Here is a 25,355-nt window from a genome sequence, read left to right as displayed (position 1 = left end):
GTATCTTTGAAAGAAGTCATACCAACCAAACAAAAAAAAAATTAAGGCTCGTTCACAACAAACGTTCCCTGTCGACACATTTGTATCTTAACGCTCATTTCGTACCGGTACACCTGATATACCGAGGGTCTCACAGAGGTGTTTACAGACCGTAATTTCCCTCCCAGCCTTGTACAAAATCAAATCTCTCATGCCTTACCTCTCCAGTCACCCACCACCTCCTGAAGTCCCACCGTCCAGCCACAGAGGAGCATTTCCCTTGCACTATTCGTCCACGAGACTCAAGAGGGCCATAGACATGGGTTCACAGGTAGATGCCGTGTTTCTTGACTTCCGCAAGGCGTTCGATACAGTTCCCCACAGTCGTTTAATGAACAAAGTAAGAGCATATGGACTATCAGAGTTCCTACATAACAGAACGCAGCATGTCATTCTCAGTGGAGAGAAGTCTTCCAAAGTAAGAGTGATTTCAGGTGTGCCGCAAGGGAGTGTCGTAGGACCGTTGCTATTCACAATATACATAAATGACCTTGTGGATAACATCGGAAGTTTTCTGAGGCTTTTTGTGGATGATGCTGTGGTGTATCGAGAGGTTGTAACAATGGAAAATTGTACTGAAATGCAGGAGGATCTGCAACGAATTGACGCATGGTGCAGGGAATAGCAACTGAATCTCAATGTAGACAAGTGTGATGTGCTGCGAATACATAGAAAGATAGATCCCTTATCATTTAGCTACAATATAGCAGGTCAGCAACTGGAAGCAGTTAATTCCATAAATTATCTGGGAGTACGCATTAGGAGTGATTTAAAATGTAATGATCATATAAAATTAATCATCGGGAAAGCAGATGCCAGACAGATTCATTGGAAGAATCCTAAGGAAATGCAGTCTGAAAACAAAGGATGTAGGTTACAGTAAGCTTGTTCGCCCACTGCTCGAATACTGTTCAGCAGTGTGGGATCCGTACCAGATAGGGTTGATAGAAGAGAGAGAGAGAAGATCCAACGGAGAGCAGCGCACTTCGTTACAGGATGATTTAGTAGTCGCGAAAGCGTTACGGAGATGATAGATAAACTCCAGTGGAAGATTCTGCAGGAGAGACGCTCAGTAGCTCGGTACGGGCTTTTGCTGAAGTTTCAAGAACATACCTTCACCGAGGAGTCAAGCAGTATATTGGTCCCTCCTACGTATATCTTGCGAAGACACCGTGAGGATAAAATCAGAGAGATTAGAGCCCACACAGAAGCATACCGACAATCCTTCTTTCCACGAACAATATGAGACTGGAATAGAGGGGAGAACCGATACAGGTACTCAAGGTACCCTCCGCCACACACCGGCAGGTGGCTTGCGGAGTATGGATGTAGATGTAGATGACTCAGTTACACCCAGGAATGTAGCAACTGAATCACATTTTCCACTCGTCTTTTGAGTACCTCTCGTTGTGCCCTGAAATGAGGAATGTCCTACCCGCTATCCTCCCCATCCCTCCCACAGTGGTATTCCACTTCCTGCCGGACCTCCACAATATCCTAATCCGTCCATGGTCCCAACCTGTTGTCTCGTGGTCCACATCCCTGTAATAGACCTAGACGTAAGACCTGTCCCATACATACTCCGACCGCCACCTACTCCAGTCCAGTCACAAGCATTGAAGGCAGGATTACCACTGAAATCAGTCATGTGAACTACAAGCTAAGCTGCATCCACTGTAGTGCATTCTACGAGGGCTATCCACAAAGTACATTATGTTTTGGAATTAAAAGTAAATAAAGTATTGGAAATTTTTTTAATTATATACAGATGAAAGCCACACTTAAATACTACTTTTCTACATAGTTGCCACTTAAATTGAGGCACTTATCATAGCGATGGACAAGCTCGGAAATTCCTTCGTCGTAAAATTCGGCTGCCTGCGCCTTCAACCACGTGGTTACCTCTTCTCGAAGCTGTGCGTCGTCATCAAAACGCTGCATAGCCAACCACTTCTTCATTGCTGGGAGTAAGTGGAAGTCGCTCGGTGCCAGGTCGGGACTGTACGGCGGGTGAGGAAACGACTCCCACTTAAAAGGTTCGAGAACTTCACGAGTGGCATTTTCCGTGTGGCCCCGGGCGTTGTCATGAATCGGCAAGATCTTTGAGCCCAACTTTCCGCTGCACTTGTTTTGTATTGCTCTTCTGAGGTTGTGCAGAGTTTGGCAATACCTTTGAGAGTTTATTGTAGTGTCTCTTTCCAGTAAATCCACAAAAATCACACCTTTTCTGTCCCAAAAGAGGTAACCATGTGGTTGAAGGCGCAGGCGGCCGAATTTTACGAAGAAGGAATTTTCGAGCTCATCCATTGCTACGATAAGTGCCTTAATTTAAATGGCAACTATGTAGAAAAGTAGTATTTAAGTGTGGCTTTCATCTGTAAATAATAAAAAAAAATTCCAATACTTTATTTATATTTAATTCCAAAACATAATGTACTTTGTGGAAAGCCCTCGTATTTGGGCATGACAACTGACAAGCTGTCTGTCTGCACAAATGGCCACCGACGAACTGTGGCCGACAGACAACTGGAACACCCAGTGTCTGAGCACACTGCCCAACACGACGTTCTAAATTTCAATTACTGCTTCACAGCCTGTCCAATCTGACGTACGAAGAGCTGGAAAGAAGACAGGATGGCAGGCAACTCCTACGGATTGCTAAAGCAAGAGATAAGGCAACCAAGGACATAAAACCAATGAGGCAGATAAAGGATGAATGAAGTGTAGTATTACACACCCTTGAGAAAATCCTGAAAAGGTGGTGGGTGTACTTTAAAAGGCTACTGAATGAGGAAAATATATGAGACAAGTATGAGGATGCAGATTTAAATGAAGGAATGATCCAAAGTATAAATAGGGAAGAAGTCGAACACGCAATGAAGAAAATGAAAAACGGAAAGGCCGTAGGGGCAGACCAAATCCCAATAGAAGCACGGAAAAGTCTGGGAGAACAGGGAACTGACGTTCTCTGGGATCTAATGCAGAAGATCTGGAAAGGAGAAAGAATGCCGAATGCATGGAGGAGCAGTATACTGGTTCCCAAATAAAATGGGAAACGGGACGTCCAAAACTGTGGCAATTACAGAGGGATAAAACTGATGTCCGACACAATGAAGATCTGGAAAAGGATAATTGCAAAGAGATTGCATCTAGAAACTGAAGTACGTGAAGAAAAGTTTGGGCTTATGCCGCAAAGAGGAACAACCGGTGCAATATTTGCACTAGGGCAACTGACAGAGAGGCACAGAGAAGTACAAGCTGAACTACGTATGACCTTTATTGTTCTTGAGAAGGCATACGGCAGAGTGCCGAGGCAAGAGTTATGTGAAAAGTAAATGCCTGCAAGAAAAATACATCAGGGTGGTAGAAGACATGTATGAAGGTGCAATGACACAAGTCGGGAGAAGTGCAGGTGCAACAAAGGCATTTCCAGTGAGAGTATGACTACCATCAGCGATCTGCTCTCAGCCCATGTCTCTTTGACCTTGTCACGGATGTACTAGTCAAAGATGGGAAAACCTCGGAGCATGATGCTTGCCAATGATGATGTAACGTGTTACCCACCCAGGAGACATTTCGAGACAAGTTTGAACAGTGGAGAAAAGCTCTAGAGGAAAGGGGAATAAGAATTAGCAGGATGAAAACAGAGTTTGAGTGTACGAAGGATGCCAAAGATCTATATATTAACCTGCAACAACTGACACTGGTCTAGAAATTTAAATACCTAGGCTCTCGCATGCAAAGTGATCAAGGACTGGATGCAGAAATATAGCACAGGATAAATAGTGGATGGATGAACTGAAGGAAACTGAGCTGAGTACTGTGTGATAAGAAGGTCAGCTGCAGAATGAAGGAAAGCTTTACAAGTCTGTGGTGAGGCCTGCGATGCTGTATAGCGCAGAAACTTGGCCAATTACAAAAGCCCGAGAGAAAGAGATGCAAGTGGCAGAAATGATAATGTTAAGGTGGACGAGTGAGGTGACACGAAAGGATAGACTAAGGAATGAGTGCATAAGGGGAACAGTGAAAGTGGGGCCCATAGGGAAGAAGATCCAAGAAAGTAGGCTAAGATGGTACGGACACGTGCAGAGAAGATGGGAGTACTTCGTAGGGAGAAAGAGTTGAAGACCCAGAAAACGAAGGATCGAGGAGAAGAGGAAGACCGAAATTGAGATGGAAAGACACGGTAGCAGGGGACCTACGGGAGAAAGGATGGCTCAGAGAAGAAGCAATGGATAGGCATTTACGGAAGAGAAGGATCCAGCAAAGCAACGCCGGCCACACATGACGTGGAAAGAGGCTGAGATGATGATGATGATGATCCTGTCCAATCTGGATCCCTCCAACCAACACCAACTTTTCTGCAGGTGGGAACTTTTCCTGCAATATATCGTACGTTCCCGTAACCCTCGTGGCCTCGACCTTCGTCAGTCGCTGTGCTTCACTCACCCTCCCTGTTCCCACTCCAGCACTACACATCTCTCCTTTCCCGCCCCTCCCACCTTCCATCTAACCCCCCAACTGCACCTGGCTGCCCTACCCTCTCTCCAGCTCGTCCCTCTATGCTCCCACAAGCAGCACTTTACTGTCCCTCACCTCTGCCCTGCTATCCCACCTCCTTACCGCCCCAGCCACTTCCTTACCCCCCAACTGCACCTAGCTGCCCTACCCTCTCTCCAGCTCGTCCCTCTATGCTCCCACAAGCAGCACTTTACTGTCCCTCACCTCTGCCCTGCTATCCCACCTCCTTACCGCCCCAGCCACTTCCTTACCCCCCAACTGCACCTAGCTGCCCTACCCTCTCTCCAGCTCGTCCCTCTATGCTCCCACAAGCAGCACTTTACTGCCCCTCACCTCTGCCCTGCTATCCCACCTCCTTACCGCCCCAGCCACTTCCTTACCCCCCAACTGCACCTAGCTGCCCTACCCTCTCTCCAGCTCGTCCCTCTATGCTCCCACAAGCAGCACTTTACTGCCCCTCACCTCTGCCCTGCTATCCCACCTCCTTACCGCCCCAGCCACTTCCTTACCCCCCAACTGCACCTAGCTGCCCTACCCTCTCTCCAGCTCATCCCTCTATGCTCCCACAAGCAGCACTTTACTGCCCCTCACCTCTGTCCTGCTATCCCACCTCCTTACCGCCCCAGCCACTTCCTTACCCCCCAACTGCACCTAGCTGCCCTACCCTCTCTCCAGCTCGTCCCTCTATGCTCCCACAAGCAGCACTTTACTGCCCCTCACCTCTGCCCTGCTATCCCACCTCCTTACCGCCCCAGCCACTTCCTTACCCCCCAACTGCACCTAGCTGCCCTACCCTCTCTCCAGCTCATCCCTCTATGCTCCCACAAGCAGCACTTTACTGCCCCTCACCTCTGCCCTGCTACCCCACCTCCTTACCGCCCCAGCCACTTCCTTACCCCCCAACTGCACCTAGCTGCCCTACCCTCTCTCCAGATCGTCCCTCTATGCTCCCACAAGCAGCACTTTACTGCCCCTCACCTCTGCCCTGCTATCCCACCTCCTTACCGCCCCAGCCACTTCCTTACCCCCCAACTGCACCTAGCTGCCCTACCCTCTCTCCAGCTCGTCCCTCTATGCTCCCACAAGCAGCACTTTACTGCCCCTCACCTCTGCCCTGCTATCCCACCTCCTTACCGCCCCAGCCACTTCCTTACCCCCCAACTGCACCTAGCTGCCCTACCCTCTCTCCAGCTCGTCCCTCAATGCTCCCACAAGCAGCACTTTACTGCCCCTCACCTCTGCCCTGCTATCCCACCTCCTTACCGCCCCAGCCACTTCCTTACCCCCCAACTGCACCTAGCTGCCCTACCCTCTCTCCAGCTCGTCCCTCTATGCTCCCACAAGCAGCACTTTACTGCCCCTCACCTCTGCCCTGCTATCCCACCTCCTTACCGCCCCAGCCACTTCCTTACCCCCCAACTGCACCTAGCTGCCCTACCCTCTCTCCAGCTCATCCCTCTATGCTCCCACAAGCAGCACTTTACTGCCCCTCACCTCTGCCCTGCTACCCCACCTCCTTACCGCCCCAGCCACTTCCTTACCCCCCAACTGCACCTAGCTGCCCTACCCTCTCTCCAGATCGTCCCTCTATGCTCCCACAAGCAGCACTTTACTGCCCCTCACCTCTGCCCTGCTATCCCACCTCCTTACCGCCCCAGCCACTTCCTCACCCCCCAACTGCACCTAGCTGCCCTACCCTGTCTCCAGCTCATCCCTCTATGCTCCCACAAGCAGCACTTTACTGCCCCTCACCTCTGCCCTGCTATCCCACCTCCTTACCGCCCCAGCCACTTCCTTACCCCCAACTGCACCTAGCTGCCCTACCCTCTCTCCAGCTCGTCCCTCTATGCTCCCACAAGCAGCACTTTACTGCCCCTCACCTCTGCCCTGCTATCCCACCTCCTTACCGCCCCAGCCACTTCCTTACCCCCCAACTGCACCTAGCTGCCCTACCCTCTCTCCAGCTCATCCCTCTATGCTCCCACAAGCAGCACTTTACTGCCCCTCACCTCTGCCTTGCTATCCCACCTCCTTACCGCCCCAGCCACTTCCTTACCCCCCAACTGCACCTAGCTGCCCTACCCTCTCTCCAGATCGTCCCTCTATGCTCCCACAAGCAGCACTTTACTGCCCCTCACCTCTGCCCTGCTATCCCACCTCCTTACCGCCCCAGCCACTTCCTTACCCCCCAACTGCACCTAGCTGCCCTACCCTCTCTCCAGCTCATCCCTCTATGCTCCCACAAGCAGCACTTTACTGCCCCTCACCTCTGCCCTGCTATCCCACCTCCTTACCGCCCCAGCCACTTCCTTACCCCCCAACTGCACCTAGCTGCCCTACCCTCTCTCCAGCTCGTCCCTCTATGCTCCCACAAGCAGCACTTTACTGCCCCTCACCTCTGCCCTGCTATCCCACCTCCTTACCGCCCCAGCCACTTCCTTACCCCCCAACTGCACCTAGCTGCCCTACCCTCTCTCCAGATCGTCCCTCTATGCTCCCACAAGCAGCACTTTACTGCCCCTCACCTCTGCCCTGCTATCCCACCTCCTTACCGCCCCAGCCACTTCCTTACCCCCCAACTGCACCTAGCTGCCCTACCCTCTCTCCAGCTCGTCCCTCTATGCTCCCACAAGCAGCACTTTACTGCCCCTCACCTCTGCCCTGCTATCCCACCTCCTTACCGCCCCAGCCACTTCCTTACCCCCCAACTGCACCTAGCTGCCCTACCCTCTCTCCAGCTCGTCCCTCTATGCTCCCACAAGCAGCACTTTACTGCCCCTCACCTCTGCCCTGCTATCCCACCTCCTTACCGCCCCAGCCACTTCCTTACCCCCCAACTGCACCTAGCTGCCCTACCCTCTCTCCAGCTCATCCCTCTATGCTCCCACAAGCAGCACTTTACTGCCCCTCACCTCTGCCCTGCTATCCCACCTCCTTACCGCCCCAGCCACTTCCTTACCCCCCAACTGCACCTAGCTGCCCTACCCTCTCTCCAGCTCGTCCCTCTATGCTCCCACAAGCAGCACTTTACTGCCCCTCACCTCTGCCCTGCTATCCCACCTCCTTACCGCCCCAGCCACTTCCTTACCCCCCAACTGCAACTAGCTGCCCTACCCTCTCTCCAGCTCGTCCCTCTATGCTCCCACAAGCAGCACTTTACTGCCCCTCACCTCTGCCCTGCTATCCCACCTCCTTACCGCCCCAGCCACTTCCTTACCCCCCAACTGCACCTAGCTGCCCTACCCTCTCTCCAGATCGTCCCTCTATGCTCCCACAAGCAGCACTTTACTGCCCCTCACCTCTGCCCTGCTATCCCACCTCCTTACCGCCCCAGCCACTTCCTTACCCCCCAACTGCACCTAGCTGCCCTACCCTCTCTCCAGATCGTCCCTCTATGCTCCCACAAGCAGCACTTTACTGCCCCTCACCTCTGCCCTGCTACCCCACCTCCTTACCGCCCCAGCCACTTCCTTACCCCCCAACTGCACCTAGCTGCCCTACCCTCTCTCCAGATCGTCCCTCTATGCTCCCACAAGCAGCACTTTACTGCCCCTCACCTCTGCCCTGCTATCCCACCTCCTTACCGCCCCAGCCACTTCCTTACCCCCCAACTGCACCTAGCTGCCCTACCCTCTCTCCAGCTCATCCCTCTATGCTCCCACAAGCAGCACTTTACTGCCCCTCACCTCTGCCCTGCTACCCCACCTCCTTACCGCCCCAGCCACTTCCTTACCCCCCAACTGCACCTAGCTGCCCTACCCTCTCTCCAGATCGTCCCTCTATGCTCCCACAAGCAGCACTTTACTGCCCCTCACCTCTGCCCTGCTACCCCACCTCCTTACCGCCCCAGCCACTTCCTTACCCCCCAACTGCACCTAGCTGCCCTACCCTCTCTCCAGATCGTCCCTCTATGCTCCCACAAGCAGCACTTTACTGCCCCTCACCTCTGCCCTGCTATCCCACCTCCTTACCGCCCCAGCCACTTCCTTACCCCCCAACTGCACCTAGCTGCCCTACCCTCTCTCCAGCTCGTCCCTCTATGCTCCCACAAGCAGCACTTTACTGCCCCTCACCTCTGCCCTGCTACCCCACCTCCTTACCGCCCCAGCCACTTCCTTACCCCCCAACTGCACCTAGCTGCCCTACCCTCTCTCCAGCTTGTCCCTCTATGCTCCCACAAGCAGCACTTTACTGCCCCTCACCTCTGCCCTGCTATCCCACCTCCTTACCGCCCCAGCCACTTCCTTACCCCCCAACTGCACCTAGCTGCCCTACCCTCTCTCCAGCTCGTCCCTCTATGCTCCCACAAGCAGCACTTTACTGCCCCTCACCTCTGCCCTGCTATCCCACCTCCTTACCGCCCCAGCCACTTCCTTGCCCCCCAACTGCACCTAGCTGCCCTACCCTCTCTCCAGCTCGTCCCTCTATGCTCCCACAAGCAGCACTTTACTGCCCCTCACCTCTGCCCTGCTATCCCACCTCCTTACCGCCCCAGCCACTTCCTTACCCCCCAACTGCACCTAGCTGCCCTACCCTCTCTCCAGCTCGTCCCTCTATGCTCCCACAAGCAGCACTTTACTGCCCCTCACCTCTGCCCTGCTATCCCACCTCCTTACCGCCCCAGCCACTTCCTTACCCCCCAACTGCACCTAGCTGCCCTACCCTCTCTCCAGCTCGTCCCTCTATGCTCCCACAAGCAGCACTTTACTGTCCCTCACCTCTGCCCTGCTATCCCACCTCCTTACCGCCCCAGCCACTTCCTTACCCCCCAACTGCACCTAGCTGCCCTACCCTCTCTCCAGCTCGTCCCTCTATGCTCCCACAAGCAGCACTTTACTGCCCCTCACCTCTGCCCTGCTACCCCACCTCCTTACCGCCCCAGCCACTTCCTTACCCCCCAACTGCACCTAGCTGCCCTACCCTCTCTCCAGATCGACCCTCTATGCTCCCACAAGCAGCACTTTACTGCCCCTCACCTCTGCCCTGCTATCCCACCTCCTTACCGCCCCAGCCACTTCCTTACCCCCCAACTGCACCTAGCTGCCCTACCCTCTCTCCAGCTCGTCCCTCTATGCTCCCACAAGCAGCACTTTACTGCCCCTCACCTCTGCCCTGCTATCCCACCTCCTTACCGCCCCAGCCACTTCCTTACCCCCCAACTGCACCTAGCTGCCCTACCCTCTCTCCAGATCGTCCCTCTATGCTCCCACAAGCAGCACTTTACTGCCCCTCACCTCTGCCCTGCTATCCCACCTCCTTACCGCCCCAGCCACTTCCTTACCCCCCAACTGCACCTAGCTGCCCTACCCTCTCTCCAGCTCATCCCTCTATGCTCCCACAAGCAGCACTTTACTGCCCCTCACCTCTGCCCTGCTATCCCACCTCCTTACCGCCCCAGCCACTTCCTTACCCCCCAACTGCACCTAGCTGCCCTACCCTCTCTCCAGCTCATCCCTCTATGCTCCCACAAGCAGCACTTTACTGCCCCTCACCTCTGCCCTGCTATCCCACCTCCTTACCGCCCCAGCCACTTCCTTACCCCCCAACTGCACCTAGCTGCCCTACCCTCTCTCCAGCTCATCCCTCTATGCTCCCACAAGCAGCACTTTACTGCCCCTCACCTCTGCCCTGCTATCCCACCTCCTTACCGCCCCAGCCACTTCCTTACCCCCCAACTGCACCTAGCTGCCCTACCCTCTCTCCAGCTCGTCCCTCTATGCTCCCACAAGCAGCACTTTACTGTCCCTCACCTCTGCCCTGCTATCCCACCTCCTTACCGCCCCAGCCACTTCCTTACCCCCCAACTGCACCTAGCTGCCCTACCCTCTCTCCAGCTCGTCCCTCTATGCTCCCACAAGCAGCACTTTACTGTCCCTCACCTCTGCCCTGCTATCCCACCTCCTTACCGCCCCAGCCACTTCCTTACCCCCCAACTGCACCTAGCTGCCCTACCCTCTCTCCAGCTCGTCCCTCTATGCTCCCACAAGCAGCACTTTACTGTCCCTCACCTCTGCCCTGCTATCCCACCTCCTTACCGCCCCAGCCACTTCCTTACCCCCCAACTGCACCTAGCTGCCCTACCCTCTCTCCAGCTCGTCCCTCTATGCTCCCACAAGCAGCACTTTACTGTCCCTCACCTCTGCCCTGCTATCCCACCTCCTTACCGCCCCAGCCACTTCCTTACCCCCCAACTGCACCTAGCTGCCCTACCCTCTCTCCAGCTCGTCCCTCTATGCTCCCACAAGCAGCACTTTACTGTCCCTCACCTCTGCCCTGCTATCCCACCTCCTTACCGCCCCAGCCACTTCCTTACCCCCCAACTGCACCTAGCTGCCCTACCCTCTCTCCAGCTCGTCCCTCTATGCTCCCACAAGCAGCACTTTACTGTCCCTCACCTCTGCCCTGCTATCCCACCTCCTTACCGCCCCAGCCACTTCCTTACCCCCCAACTGCACCTAGCTGCCCTACCCTCTCTCCAGCTCATCCCTCTATGCTCCCACAAGCAGCACTTTACTGCCCCTCACCTCTGCCCTGCTATCCCACCTCCTTACCGCCCCAGCCACTTCCTTACCCCCCAACTGCACCTAGCTGCCCTACCCTCTCTCCAGCTCGTCCCTCTATGCTCCCACAAGCAGCACTTTACTGCCCCTCACCTCTGCCCTGCTATCCCACCTCCTTACCGCCCCAGCCACTTCCTTACCCCCCAACTGCACCTAGCTGCCCTACCCTCTCTCCAGCTCGTCCCTCTATGCTCCCACAAGCAGCACTTTACTGCCCCTCACCTCTGCCCTGCTATCCCACCTCCTTACCGCCCCAGCCACTTCCTTACCCCCCAACTGCACCTAGCTGCCCTACCCTCTCTCCAGCTCATCCCTCTATGCTCCCACAAGCAGCACTTTACTGCCCCTCACCTCTGCCCTGCTATCCCACCTCCTTACCGCCCCAGCCACTTCCTTACCCCCCAACTGCACCTAGCTGCCCTACCCTCTCTCCAGCTCATCCCTCTATGCTCCCACAAGCAGCACTTTACTGCCCCTCACCTCTGCCCTGCTATCCCACCTCCTTACCGCCCCAGCCACTTCCTTACCCCCCAACTGCACCTAGCTGCCCTACCCTCTCTCCAGCTCATCCCTCTATGCTCCCACAAGCAGCACTTTACTGCCCCCCACCTCTGCCCTGCTATCCCACCTCCTTACCGCCCCAGCCACTTCCTTACCCCCCAACTGCACCTAGCTGCCCTACCCTCTCTCCAGCTCGTCCCTCTATGCTCCCACAAGCAGCACTTTACTGTCCCTCACCTCTGCCCTGCTATCCCACCTCCTTACCGCCCCAGCCACTTCCTTACCCCCCAACTGCACCTAGCTGCCCTACCCTCTCTCCAGCTCGTCCCTCTATGCTCCCACAAGCAGCACTTTACTGTCCCTCACCTCTGCCCTGCTATCCCACCTCCTTACCGCCCCAGCCACTTCCTTACCCCCCAACTGCACCTAGCTGCCCTACCCTCTCTCCAGCTCATCCCTCTATGCTCCCACAAGCAGCACTTTACTGCCCCTCACCTCTGCCCTGCTATCCCACCTCCTTACCGCCCCAGCCACTTCCTTACCCCCCAACTGCACCTAGCTGCCCTACCCTCTCTCCAGCTCATCCCTCTATGCTCCCACAAGCAGCACTTTACTGCCCCTCACCTCTGCCCTGCTATCCCACCTCCTTACCGCCCCAGCCACTTCCTTACCCCCCAACTGCACCTAGCTGCCCTACCCTCTCTCCAGCTCATCCCTCTATGCTCCCACAAGCAGCACTTTACTGCCCCTCACCTCTGCCCTGCTATCCCACCTCCTTACCGCCCCAGCCACTTCCTTACCCCCCAACTGCACCTAGCTGCCCTACCCTCTCTCCAGCTCGTCCCTCTATGCTCCCACAAGCAGCACTTTACTGTCCCTCACCTCTGCCCTGCTATCCCACCTCCTTACCGCCCCAGCCACTTCCTTACCCCCCAACTGCACCTAGCTGCCCTACCCTCTCTCCAGCTCATCCCTCTATGCTCCCACAAGCAGCACTTTACTGCCCCTCACCTCTGCCCTGCTATCCCACCTCCTTACCGCCCCAGCCACTTCCTTACCCCCCAACTGCACCTAGCTGCCCTACCCTCTCTCCAGCTCATCCCTCTATGCTCCCACAAGCAGCACTTTACTGCCCCTCACCTCTGCCCTGCTATCCCACCTCCTTACCGCCCCAGCCACTTCCTTACCCCCCAACTGCACCTAGCTGCCCTACCCTCTCTCCAGCTCATCCCTCTATGCTCCCACAAGCAGCACTTTACTGCCCCTCACCTCTGCCCTGCTATCCCACCTCCTTACCGCCCCAGCCACTTCCTTACCCCCCAACTGCACCTAGCTGCCCTACCCTCTCTCCAGCTCGTCCCTCTATGCTCCCACAAGCAGCACTTTACTGTCCCTCACCTCTGCCCTGCTATCCCACCTCCTTACCGCCCCAGCCACTTCCTTACCCCCCAACTGCACCTAGCTGCCCTACCCTCTCTCCAGCTCGTCCCTCTATGCTCCCACAAGCAGCACTTTACTGTCCCTCACCTCTGCCCTGCTATCCCACCTCCTTACCGCCCCAGCCACTTCCTTACCCCCCAACTGCACCTAGCTGCCCTACCCTCTCTCCAGCTCGTCCCTCTATGCTCCCACAAGCAGCACTTTACTGTCCCTCACCTCTGCCCTGCTATCCCACCTCCTTACCGCCCCAGCCACTTCCTTACCCCCCAACTGCACCTAGCTGCCCTACCCTCTCTCCAGCTCATCCCTCTATGCTCCCACAAGCAGCACTTTACTGCCCCTCACCTCTGCCCTGCTATCCCACCTCCTTACCGCCCCAGCCACTTCCTTACCCCCCAACTGCACCTAGCTGCCCTACCCTCTCTCCAGCTCATCCCTCTATGCTCCCACAAGCAGCACTTTACTGCCCCTCACCTCTGCCCTGCTATCCCACCTCCTTACCGCCCCAGCCACTTCCTTACCCCCCAACTGCACCTAGCTGCCCTACCCTCTCTCCAGCTCATCCCTCTATGCTCCCACAAGCAGCACTTTACTGCCCCTCACCTCTGCCCTGCTATCCCACCTCCTTACCGCCCCAGCCACTTCCTTACCCCCCAACTGCACCTAGCTGCCCTACCCTCTCTCCAGCTCGTCCCTCTATGCTCCCACAAGCAGCACTTTACTGTCCCTCACCTCTGCCCTGCTATCCCACCTCCTTACCGCCCCAGCCACTTCCTTACCCCCCAACTGCACCTAGCTGCCCTACCCTCTCTCCAGCTCGTCCCTCTATGCTCCCACAAGCAGCACTTTACTGTCCCTCACCTCTGCCCTGCTATCCCACCTCCTTACCGCCCCAGCCACTTCCTTACCCCCCAACTGCACCTAGCTGCCCTACCCTCTCTCCAGCTCATCCCTCTATGCTCCCACAAGCAGCACTTTACTGCCCCTCACCTCTGCCCTGCTACCCCACCTCCTTACCGCCCCAGCCACTTCCTTACCCCCCAACTGCACCTAGCTGCCCTACCCTCTCTCCAGATCGTCCCTCTATGCTCCCACAAGCAGCACTTTACTGTCCCTCACCTCTGCCCTGCTATCCCACCTCCTTACCGCCCCAGCCACTTCCTTACCCCCCAACTGCACCTAGCTGCCCTACCCTCTCTCCAGCTCGTCCCTCTATGCTCCCACAAGCAGCACTTTACTGTCCCTCACCTCTGCCCTGCTATCCCACCTCCTTACCGCCCCAGCCACTTCCTTACCCCCCAACTGCACCTAGCTGCCCTACCCTCTCTCCAGCTCGTCCCTCTATGCTCCCACAAGCAGCACTTTACTGTCCCTCACCTCTGCCCTGCTATCCCACCTCCTTACCGCCCCAGCCACTTCCTTACCCCCCAACTGCACCTAGCTGCCCTACCCTCTCTCCAGCTCATCCCTCTATGCTCCCACAAGCAGCACTTTACTGCCCCTCACCTCTGCCCTGCTACCCCACCTCCTTACCGCCCCAGCCACTTCCTTACCCCCCAACTGCACCTAGCTGCCCTACCCTCTCTCCAGATCGTCCCTCTATGCTCCCACAAGCAGCACTTTACTGCCCCTCACCTCTGCCCTGCTATCCCACCTCCTTACCGCCCCAGCCACTTCCTTACCCCCCAACTGCACCTAGCTGCCCTACCCTCTCTCCAGCTCATCCCTCTATGCTCCCACAAGCAGCACTTTACTGCCCCTCACCTCTGCCCTGCTATCCCACCTCCTTACCGCCCCAGCCACTTCCTTACCCCCCAACTGCACCTAGCTGCCCTACCCTCTCTCCAGCTCGTCCCTCTATGCTCCCACAAGCAGCACTTTACTGTCCCTCACCTCTGCCCTGCTATCCCACCTCCTTACCGCCCCAGCCACTTCCTTACCCCCCAACTGCACCTAGCTGCCCTACCCTCTCTCCAGCTCGTCCCTCTATGCTCCCACAAGCAGCACTTTACTGTCCCTCACCTCTGCCCTGCTATCCCACCTCCTTACCGCCCCAGCCACTTCCTTACCCCCCAACTGCACCTAGCTGCCCTACCCTCTCTCCAGCTCATCCCTCTATGCTCCCACAAGCAGCACTTTACTGCCCCTCACCTCTGCCCTGCTACCCCACCTCCTTACCGCCCCAGCCACTTCCTTACCCCCCAACTGCACCTAGCTGCCCTACCCTCTCTCCAGATCGTCCCTCTATGCTCCCACAAGCAGCACTTTACTGTCCCTCACCTCTGCCCTGCTATCCCACCTCCTTACCGCCCCAGCCACTTCCTTACCCCCCAACTGCACCTAGCTGCCCTACCCTCTCTCCAGCTCGTCCCTCTATGCTCCCACAAGCAGCACTTTACTGTCCCTCACCTCTGCCCTGCTATCCCACCTCCTTACCGCCCCAGCCACTTCCTTACCCCCCAACTGCACCTAGCTGCCCTACCCTCTCTCCAGCTCGTCCCTCTATGCTCCCACAAGCAGCACTTTACTGTCCCTCACCTCTGCCCTGCTATCCCACCTCCTTACCGCCCCAGCCACTTCCTTACCCCCCAACTGCACCTAGCTGCCCTACCCTCTCTCCAGCTCATCCCTCTATGCTCCCACAAGCAGCACTTTACTGCCCCTCACCTCTGCCCTGCTATCCCACCTCCTTACCGCCCCAGCCACTTCCTTACCCCCCAACTGCACCTAGCTGCCCTACCCTCTCTCCAGCTCGTCCCTCTATGCTCCCACAAGCAGCACTTTACTGTCCCTCACCTCTGCCCTGCTATCCCACCTCCTTACCGCCCCAGCCACTTCCTTACCCCCCAACTGCACCTAGCTGCCCTACCCTCTCTCCAGCTCGTCCCTCTATGCTCCCACAAGCAGCACTTTACTGTCCCTCACCTCTGCCCTGCTATCCCACCTCCTTACCGCCCCAGCCACTTCCTTACCCCCCAACTGCACCTAGCTGCCCTACCCTCTCTCCAGCTCATCCCTCTATGCTCCCACAAGCAGCACTTTACTGCCCCTCACCTCTGCCCTGCTACCCCACCTCCTTACCGCCCCAGCCACTTCCTTACCCCCCAACTGCACCTAGCTGCCCTACCCTCTCTCCAGATCGTCCCTCTATGCTCCCACAAGCAGCACTTTACTGTCCCTCACCTCTGCCCTGCTATCCCACCTCCTTACCGCCCCAGCCACTTCCTTACCCCCCAACTGCACCTAGCTGCCCTACCCTCTCTCCAGCTCGTCCCTCTATGCTCCCACAAGCAGCACTTTACTGTCCCTCACCTCTGCCCTGCTATCCCACCTCCTTACCGCCCCAGCCACTTCCTTACCCCCCAACTGCACCTAGCTGCCCTACCCTCTCTCCAGCTCGTCCCTCTATGCTCCCACAAGCAGCACTTTACTGTCCCTCACCTCTGCCCTGCTATCCCACCTCCTTACCGCCCCAGCCACTTCCTTACCCCCAACTGCACCTAGCTGCCCTACCCTCTCTCCAGCTCGTCCCTCTATGCTCCCACAAGCAGCACTTTACTGCCCCTCACCTCTGCCCTGCTATCCCACCTCCTTACCGCCCCAGCCACTTCCTTACCCCCCAACTGCACCTAGCTGCCCTACCCTCTCTCCAGCTCGTCCCTCTATGCTCCCACAAGCAGCACTTTACTGTCCCTCACCTCTGCCCTGCTATCCCACCTCCTTACCGCCCCAGCCACTTCCTTACCCCCCAACTGCACCTAGCTGCCCTACCCTCTCTCCAGCTCATCCCTCTATGCTCCCACAAGCAGCACTTTACTGCCCCTCACCTCTGCCCTGCTACCCCACCTCCTTACCGCCCCAGCCACTTCCTTACCCCCCAACTGCACCTAGCTGCCCTACCCTCTCTCCAGATCGTCCCTCTATGCTCCCACAAGCAGCACTTTACTGCCCCTCACCTCTGCCCTGCTATCCCACCTCCTTACCGCCCCAGCCACTTCCTTACCCCCACCACCCAGACTGGACAGGCTTCTCCTACCACACACAGCTGCTCACAGGCTGACCTCGGGGGCCAGAGATAGTGGTTGTGTGTGTGCGAGTTGTGTTTGCTGAATGTGTGTGTATGTTGTCTAATTCAGAAGAAGGCCTTTTCAGCCAAAAGCTTGTTTGTTTGGCAGTCTTTTTGTTGTGCCTGTATGTGACTCAACATCTCTACGATACAGAGTGATTCACGAAGATATGCAAATATTTTCTGCAGGTAAAACTACGAAAAAAGTTCGTATAAACATACGTCTGCAAATGTTACAGAGTTACGGCTAATAAAATATTTTGCCTGAAATTTAGCAACTTCGCTAATATGAAACCGTCGCAAAACTGTATGAGGTTAAAGTAAAGCACAATTTCCATTTATTTTGTAGTTATTGGTCTTGTGAATCTACTAAAACATGTCCCAGACATGTATCTCCAGTTGCTTTCCAGAACATCCAGAGAAGCAAAGATTATTATACATGTAAATTTGTTTACTTTCCATTAAGAATGTAGAAACATTTATGTCATTGTTGGCAACCATTAGTGAGTTGTTTCAGTCTTTCCTAACCTTGAAACAAGTTTTCTGTATTGTTCAGTAAAATAACATAATAACAACAGTGTATTTAAGTGAAACCACACAGTAACTGTTGTAGTTTCTAGATTATTTATGAAATAGGGATGCCTTTCAAATTTCGGACAGAGGAATATGCCAATGTGGTGTTTATTTATGGCAAATGTGATGGTAATGCTACGGCTGCAGTTGACAAATATCGCTTATGTTATCCAACTTGGAGGAGAGGAGGAAATTAAGAACAACCCCGTCAAACTGAAACGAGCAGCAAAATCTGTCCATACACATGCAACCAAATACACTGAACTCAGTGGAGACGTTGTTGAACATTTACTGTGAAATTGTATATACACTGTACAACTTCCTTAACACTGAGCTTTGTTTTTTTTCTGGTTTAAAATGAATTTACGTGTGCTATGGTATTAATAAAAGCAGATTATCTGACATATTCATACAATGTCTGTTATTACCGTCATTTTTCCAAAATTAAATTCTCTACAATTTTTGTTGAGAACTTCGTGCTATTGTCTGGAATTTAAAAAACAAATCGGGCCAAGTAGTTAATGAATTAAATGTTTTATGACATTACGTCTTTGCTTCTCTACATGTTCTGGAAAATACTGAGGATACATGTCTGGGACATGTTTTATTAGATTCACTAGCTCAAAAACAACAAAATAAATGGAAATCGTGCTTTTCTTTAACCTTATACAGCTTTGCTATGGCTTCATATTAGTGAAGTTGCTAAATTTCAGGCAAAATCTTTTATTAGCTGTAACTCTGTAACTAAACATTTGCGGACCCATGTAAATAGTTTTACCTGTAGAATAACATATTAAAATATTTGCATATCTTAGTGAATCACCCTCTATACTGAGTAGCGCTCCATCCTTTTCATAATATTGTTGTTATTCCATCCTGGATTATCCACTGTTTGATTAAACCAGAAGTTATTCATTAAGCAAAATAAACAATTATCTATTCTTCTGGAATGTAAAACAAAAGGATATTTAATAGCTTTGGTTGTTTCAGTTAGACTTACAAAGAAACAACACTAATATGTAGTTAAGTATTAATATTCCTCATTTCAACCCACTTCATCATGAACATTATTTTTCTTGGAAATGATTTTGTGGTATTCATGACAGTACAGTTTTAAATTAAACAACAACAACAACAACAACAACAAAAAGATTATCTCTGTGATTGTGTCTGTTTGTGATTTATTGTGTTCATTTGTCTATTGGGTGTTTACAAAAGGGAAAACCCTTTCGACATTGGCATTACAGTCTAGAATTGCAGAGTAATATTCTGCAAATTTCAATAATTCAAAATAAAATTCTTCATTATGTACCCAAGTGTCACAATGTGTGTAGCAGTGAAGCGCAAGCACGGCATAGTGTGTTGGGTTCATAATATGAAAACTGAAACAAATTATTATGTGGTTTCTGGAGACACTATGAATTTATACTTGGTATTAGGGTATGATCTTCTAGACCAAAAGCTTTAATGAACGCCAATTGGGTTACTGTTAGGGAGCCAAAATAGGAGTTCATCTTTTGTGCATCCATACAGCAGATAAACCAGAATTAGATACTGGAAGCTATATTAGTGAAGAAATAAAGGAGAATGCTAGAACTGAAGGTTTAGTGACTAACTACATGTCAACAAAGATCAAAACTATGGATGTCAGAACATAGACTGTTGTGAAAGAAGGTGAACCAAGACTAAGCAGACTCAGGAGAGATTGTGACCAAGAAAGAGAAACAATATGTCACAACTGAGTCGGGGCGTGCATCGATCAAGGAATAACACAATTAAGTTAATCCAAATAAAGCTTTGAAATTAATTTCACAAAATGCCAGTTCTTGAAGAGATACATCAAACATTGTGGTCAAAAACTACTTTTGAAAATATGAAAGCCTTTCAAAACTGCAGTAATACAAAGTTTCCTGACTGACAGAGTATTTCAGGCAGTTACCTCACGCTATCCATCAACTGCAAAATCCCTAACTGATTTACCAAGAAATGATCAGGAACATGATCTGAACAAGAGCTGCGGTGAATAGTCAAGACTTCAAACATTTCACCCCTCAGATGCTGTTTTATAAATTTACAACAAAAAATACAAGACAGAATTGCACCCAGATGCAAACAAAGGTGACCCTGAAGCTGTGTTTTCACAAAAAATCTCTAGATCATAAGTTGCATATAGTCTCTTTTATCGGTAAGGAAATAATACTTCAGGGAAATACTGTGTCAATTCAATACACCACTCAACCCAATCCACTCAGATTTCTTTCGAATTTGGTTCATTCAATGAATCAGATACGAGATGGAAAACTACCAGTCTGAGAGGTATATGACAAATGCGACGCAAGTTGCAGGTCAGCCAAGTTTAGAATTTGTGTGAAATCTGCACACATCTGTCTCAGCGTAAACGACTGTAACAATTTTCACATGCAAGTTCACCTACCTTGACCTTTGATCTCGATTGTCTCAAAACACCCAATCTTCAATTTTCTTTTTAGTGGTGGGCAGGGGGGGGGGGGGGGGGGGCGGCGGCAGGTGGGTGGATAAAAAAGCCCACTGTATTACCCCACTACGTTACTATAAACATGGTAAATCTGAAGAAGGCACACCAAAGTCATTGTGCAAAAAGTTTATTTCACACAACTTCCAGACTTAGCCGACATGTAACTTCCTTCACAACTGTCACATACCTACAAAACTGTTATACACCTCTGCAAAGTGTGGTTTTCCATCTGCTATCTGGATCATTGGATGCACCAAATTTGAAAGTAATCTGTGATGCTCAAATTGAAAATGTTACTTTTCTGCACTGAAATGACATGGAAATGACTCATCAAGAATGTGTTGGAAGAAATCTTTCAAGGACAAAGACACTGATCTTAATCCAAAAATACAAACACAAACTTAATCAAAATTAAAGCTGAAGACCAAGAATCTCGGTGTCTACGAAGTTCGAAATTTGAGACTAACGGTATACACGAGAGAATTCCACTACTGTAACAAAACACAACAAATTTATGCACAACCCTCAACATGTAGATACTTATCATCTGAGTTGAATGAATGCCAGGGTGAGTTAATGTGAGATTCGCATATAAAGATGGCTGCCCCACTTGCGACTTGCATCAGGGAAGAACAGTGTTCTGTTATTCGGTTTTTTCGTAGTGAAGGTGTGAAACCTATTGAAATTCATCACCGAATGAAGGTTCAGTACGGTGATGCATGTTTGTCACGGCAGCAAGTCTACGGATGGAGTAGGAAGTTCGCAAATGGTGTGACTTCAGTGGAAGATGCTCCTCGTCCAGGTCAGGCACAACGAGTTGTGACTCCACAGAACATTGCAGCAGTTGAAGCCTTAGTGAAGGAAAACCGCCGAGTGACACCGAATGACATTGCAGCGTGTTTACAGATTAGTCACGGGTCAGCACACCACATTGTGCACGATGTGCTCCAGTTTCACGAAGTGTCTGCAAGATGGGTGCCACGGCAGCTGACTCCTGAAATGAGAGAACGACGTGTCGATGCTCGTGAAGAAATTCTTCGGTGCTTTGAATGAGAAGGTGATGGCTTCCTTGCAAGAATCGTTACTGGGGAAGAAACCTGGGTTCACTTCCACCAACCGGAAACTAAGAGAGCGAGCAACGAATGGCACCATTCCTCATCACCAAAACCAAAGAAGTTTCGAACAGAACCATCAGCAGGGAAGGTCACGATCTCTTTTGTGATGAAAGAGGCATCATTTATGCCTAGAAGGACCACTGTAACCATCATACACAGATCTCCTAAAAAATCATCTGCGGCCTGCAATCAAATCAAAGCGACGTGGATTGCTGTCAGCAGGTGTCCTTTTGCAACGAGACAATGCAAGGCCCCACACTGCCCATACAACAGTTGCAACAATCACATACCTGCATTTTGTGTGTCTTCCTCATCCACCATACTCACCAGACCTTGCTCCAAGCGATTTCCATGTGTCTGGACCACTCAAGGGCGCAACGGGAGGAAAGAAGTTCCGTTCTGATGAAGAGATACGCCACGCGGTGCACGAGTGGTTGCACAGACTACCAAAAGAATTTTTTTCTAAAGGAATTTATGCACTTTTTAAGCACTGGAGGACTTGCATTGAGCATGGGGAAGATCATGTTGAAAAGTGATACAGCTTTGTACCACTTCTGCACAGTGAATAACATTAAAAAAAATTTAAGGTTTTCATTTGATTCACCCTCATATATATATGTGGTGTCGGTTCTTTCACATGTGTCCGAAGAAAAAAAACAGACGTCATTTTGATCGTGCAGCCACTGTGAATTAAGATAGAAAGGAATTACAGATATTGGCTGTGAGTGGGCACTGGTTTAAATCAATTAGGAAAGCTGAAAATTTGTGCCAGACCGTAATTCGAACCCATGTCCACTGCTCACTGGGCAGATACTCTGACCACTGAGCCATCCAGACACACTGGTCGTTGCAACTGCACAGTCTGCCCCTCAGACATAAATTCTCAAATTAGACACACACAACTGATGTATTGCCTCTTGCCCATTTTTCTCGTTACTAGTACATTTTGCCAATTCCTGTAATTAGCACTGGCTGCTGGATCAAAATGGTGTGTATTCTTTTGGACATGTTTGAAAGAACAGACACCGTACGTATACACAGAGGAGGACAGCTAATGATCTCTTCAGTGTGGATGCACATCAGACTCAAACTCAAACGGGAATTGGCAAAGTGCCGTGAGTAACGAGAATAATGGACAACAGCATTACATCAGTAGTGTGGGGATAATTTGAGAATATGGGTCTGACACGTAGCATGCTAGGGTAGTCCGTGCAGTTGCAATGACCACTGCGTCTGGATTGGTTGGTGGTGAGAGCATCTGCCCACTGAGCAGGAGACAAGGGTTCGAATCCCAGTCCAGCATAAATTTTCAGCTTTCCCCCTTGTTTGAAATCAATGTCCACTTGCAGCCACTGTCTGTAATTGCTTTGTCTCTTAATGTGGAGCAATTTTTGCGTGTTCGTGGAGAATTTCCTGTGGACTCTTTGTTGTCAATTCTTTTTTTTTCGTCATTAAAATTTTTGCTTTAGTGATTACCCTAAGACCACACAGCCCTCACCTTGTAGTCTGAGCCCCAGTGCTCGAGCCCGTAGTTGACAAACTTCCTGAGGACGTCCAGCCTCTCTGAGCTGGAGATGTCCCAGTGGCGCGACTCTTTGATCTCGGTGAAGATCCACGGCTTGTAGAGCGCACCGCGGCCGATGGCCACGCCGGCGACGTGCGGGTAGTCGTTTCGCACCCGCCGGTAGTCCTCCCAGGACAGGACGTCGCCGTTGCCGAAGAGCGGAACACCTCGCCGCGCCGCCAGCTCTGCACACTGCTCGATGTAAGGCCAGTCCGCCAACTTGCTGTACCGTTGCTCACGTGACCGCCCGTGGAGCTGAGAAGAGTCAGAATAAGGGAGGAGCAAATTACTGACGGAGAAAGGCTAGGAACAACAGCAATAATCATCCAGGAACAACAGCAATAATCAATTGAATGAAAAAATATTTTCTGAGTGATGACAAATTAACAATGTTTTAAAATTACACTAGCAAAAACCAGCAATGCATCGCAATTGCTAAATATGTATGGGAATTGGATGTATGTTCTAAACTTCTCCTCCTCTCCCATCTCTCTATCCATTCCCAACACCCCCCCCCCCCCCCCCTCTCATTTCCCAGCTCTCCACTTCCTCCTCTCCCCTCTCTCAGGCCTTGACCCTGTTTATTATTATTATTGCCAATAAACCTTGATTTGGAATTGAAGTCACTTAAGATGAACAGGCAAATTGATTGGGAAAATTGCTATATTGGATGTGAGAGACCTATTCTGCTGCCAGATCTGCAAGGACAGTACGAAGGGTGTTCAATAAGTAAGCCAAGACATTTTTTTTCCTCAGCCAATTTTGGTTGAAAAATTACAGAATTTGCTGTGGGACGTTGTGGAATATTCCTGCTTCAGCCCCTATACTTTCGTGAAGTTCTGATAAAGGCAGTGCTACACATAGCCTCCAAAATTGCACCTGTAATGGAGGTGCATTCCTAGCAAGCAGCTGGCAGAAAACCAGAGCACCGCAGATATTCATAGGCATTTGCAGAACATCCACAGAGACCTGGAAGTGAACGAAAGCACAGCGAGTCGCTAGGAGAGGCATCTGTCATGCAAGCCTGTCACATCCCTATGTGTTGGCCGGCAGCCACACAATGTACGGACACTCATTTGACATCACTGACCGATCACAATCAAACAACTCACTGTTCGACAATATTCCAGGGAATGTCTCTGTTAACAGTGCTGACATACTCTTCCACCAGTTAGGCTACTCAAACATTTATGTCCAATGGGCCCCCGTTGCCTGACCGAAGACCATAAAGAGCAACGAAGGAGGACCTTCTGTGCAGAATTGCGAGACTGATTGTGACAATTTGTTGTTGAACATTGTCACAGGCAATGATACGTGCATTCATCAATTTTAACCAGAAACAAAATGGCAATCCACGAAGTGCAGCCATACCACCTCTCCTACAAAGGAAAAGTTCACAGCCACACCCTCTTCCTCCTCCACTTTACAGCCTGGATCTTCCAATTTCCGTCTGTTTGGCCCAAGCAGTAAATGGATGTGAGCTGTGTCACGGCTCAGCATTTTGATTTACCTGCGAGATTATTTCACTTGTTTTCGCCACCGAGATAGGGGGCGTGATAGCTGATCGCTGAGTGCCGTTGGCGCTGGTGCGTGAAGCAGGAGTTTGGGGAGGACGGCTCGGTCGGTAGATGGCGACAGGAAGGAAGCGGTGAGGAGTCAACTGGTGCCAGCCGATTGAGGACTGCCACTAAGGCCGAAATTTTCATATACTTTTATTACATTTCATGATCATTACTTATTATGGGGCTGGTACTTGTAGCCAACATTTTGTGATTCGGAATAATTCTGAGAATATCATCACGTGCCAGGTGTCTACTGTGAATAATTCTTAATTTGTTTCATACTGTATGGCACAGTATCCACTATCATCGATCATTTTATGAAAGTTCTGTCCAAATTATTATTACATTAAATCTTGTTAAACTTGGTGCGTTTAAATTGCAAATTTCCTAATTCTACTAATATTGCTTGGGATATAGATTTTGAGCTGTGTTGTGTATGCACTTAAAAGGACTGTTGTGAGTGAGAAGCACACTTGGGTGTGTAATGTTTTCAGTTCCATTGTTGTTTATACTGCGTGATTTGTTGGATTTTGTAGTGAGTGTAACTTTAATTTGCGTGATTCTGTTTTGTAGAATGTTTTTTGTGGCAGCATTTGAGAAACAGTTGTTACAACAAGTTGCTAGCTCTGAATTGCCACCTAGTTAATCAATCATTTATTGACAGATAAGTTTGTCTGTCTGTAGCAAGTAAGAGGCAGCAACTGTAGCTTGTTAGTACAAAAACTGTTATGCAGAAATTTGAATGGGAAAAAAGCAGTCATCTTTTATTATAAAGTTGTTTTATAGTATGTTGGAAGATCATTTTTTTGAGCTGTGTTTATTCTGTATCAATCAAATTTAGGTATCACACAGCTGGCAGAAATGACTGTTGAGCTCTTAATAGACTGTATGTGTGAAATAATTCGTGTAGTTTTGTGAGT

The 25,355-nt window shown here is 51.4% G+C and overlaps 1 protein-coding gene across 1 annotated transcript in view; it reads right to left on the bottom strand.

The window, feature by feature from the left end:
* LOC124553688 (tRNA-dihydrouridine(47) synthase [NAD(P)(+)]-like) overlaps positions 1–25,355 on the bottom strand; it is a 226,826-nt gene that overhangs the window by 23,584 nt on the left and 177,887 nt on the right. The window contains exon 9 of the mRNA XM_047127588.1: positions 22,808–23,128. Coding sequence (XP_046983544.1) covers positions 22,808–23,128 — 321 coding nt within the window. The remainder of the gene's footprint in view (positions 1–22,807; positions 23,129–25,355) is intronic.

Source organism: Schistocerca americana, chromosome 11 (assembly GCF_021461395.2).
Source record: "Schistocerca americana isolate TAMUIC-IGC-003095 chromosome 11, iqSchAmer2.1, whole genome shotgun sequence".
In the NCBI taxonomy this organism is placed as follows: domain Eukaryota; kingdom Metazoa; phylum Arthropoda; class Insecta; order Orthoptera; family Acrididae; genus Schistocerca; species Schistocerca americana.
This window is presented reverse-complemented; position numbering and strand designations above follow the sequence as displayed.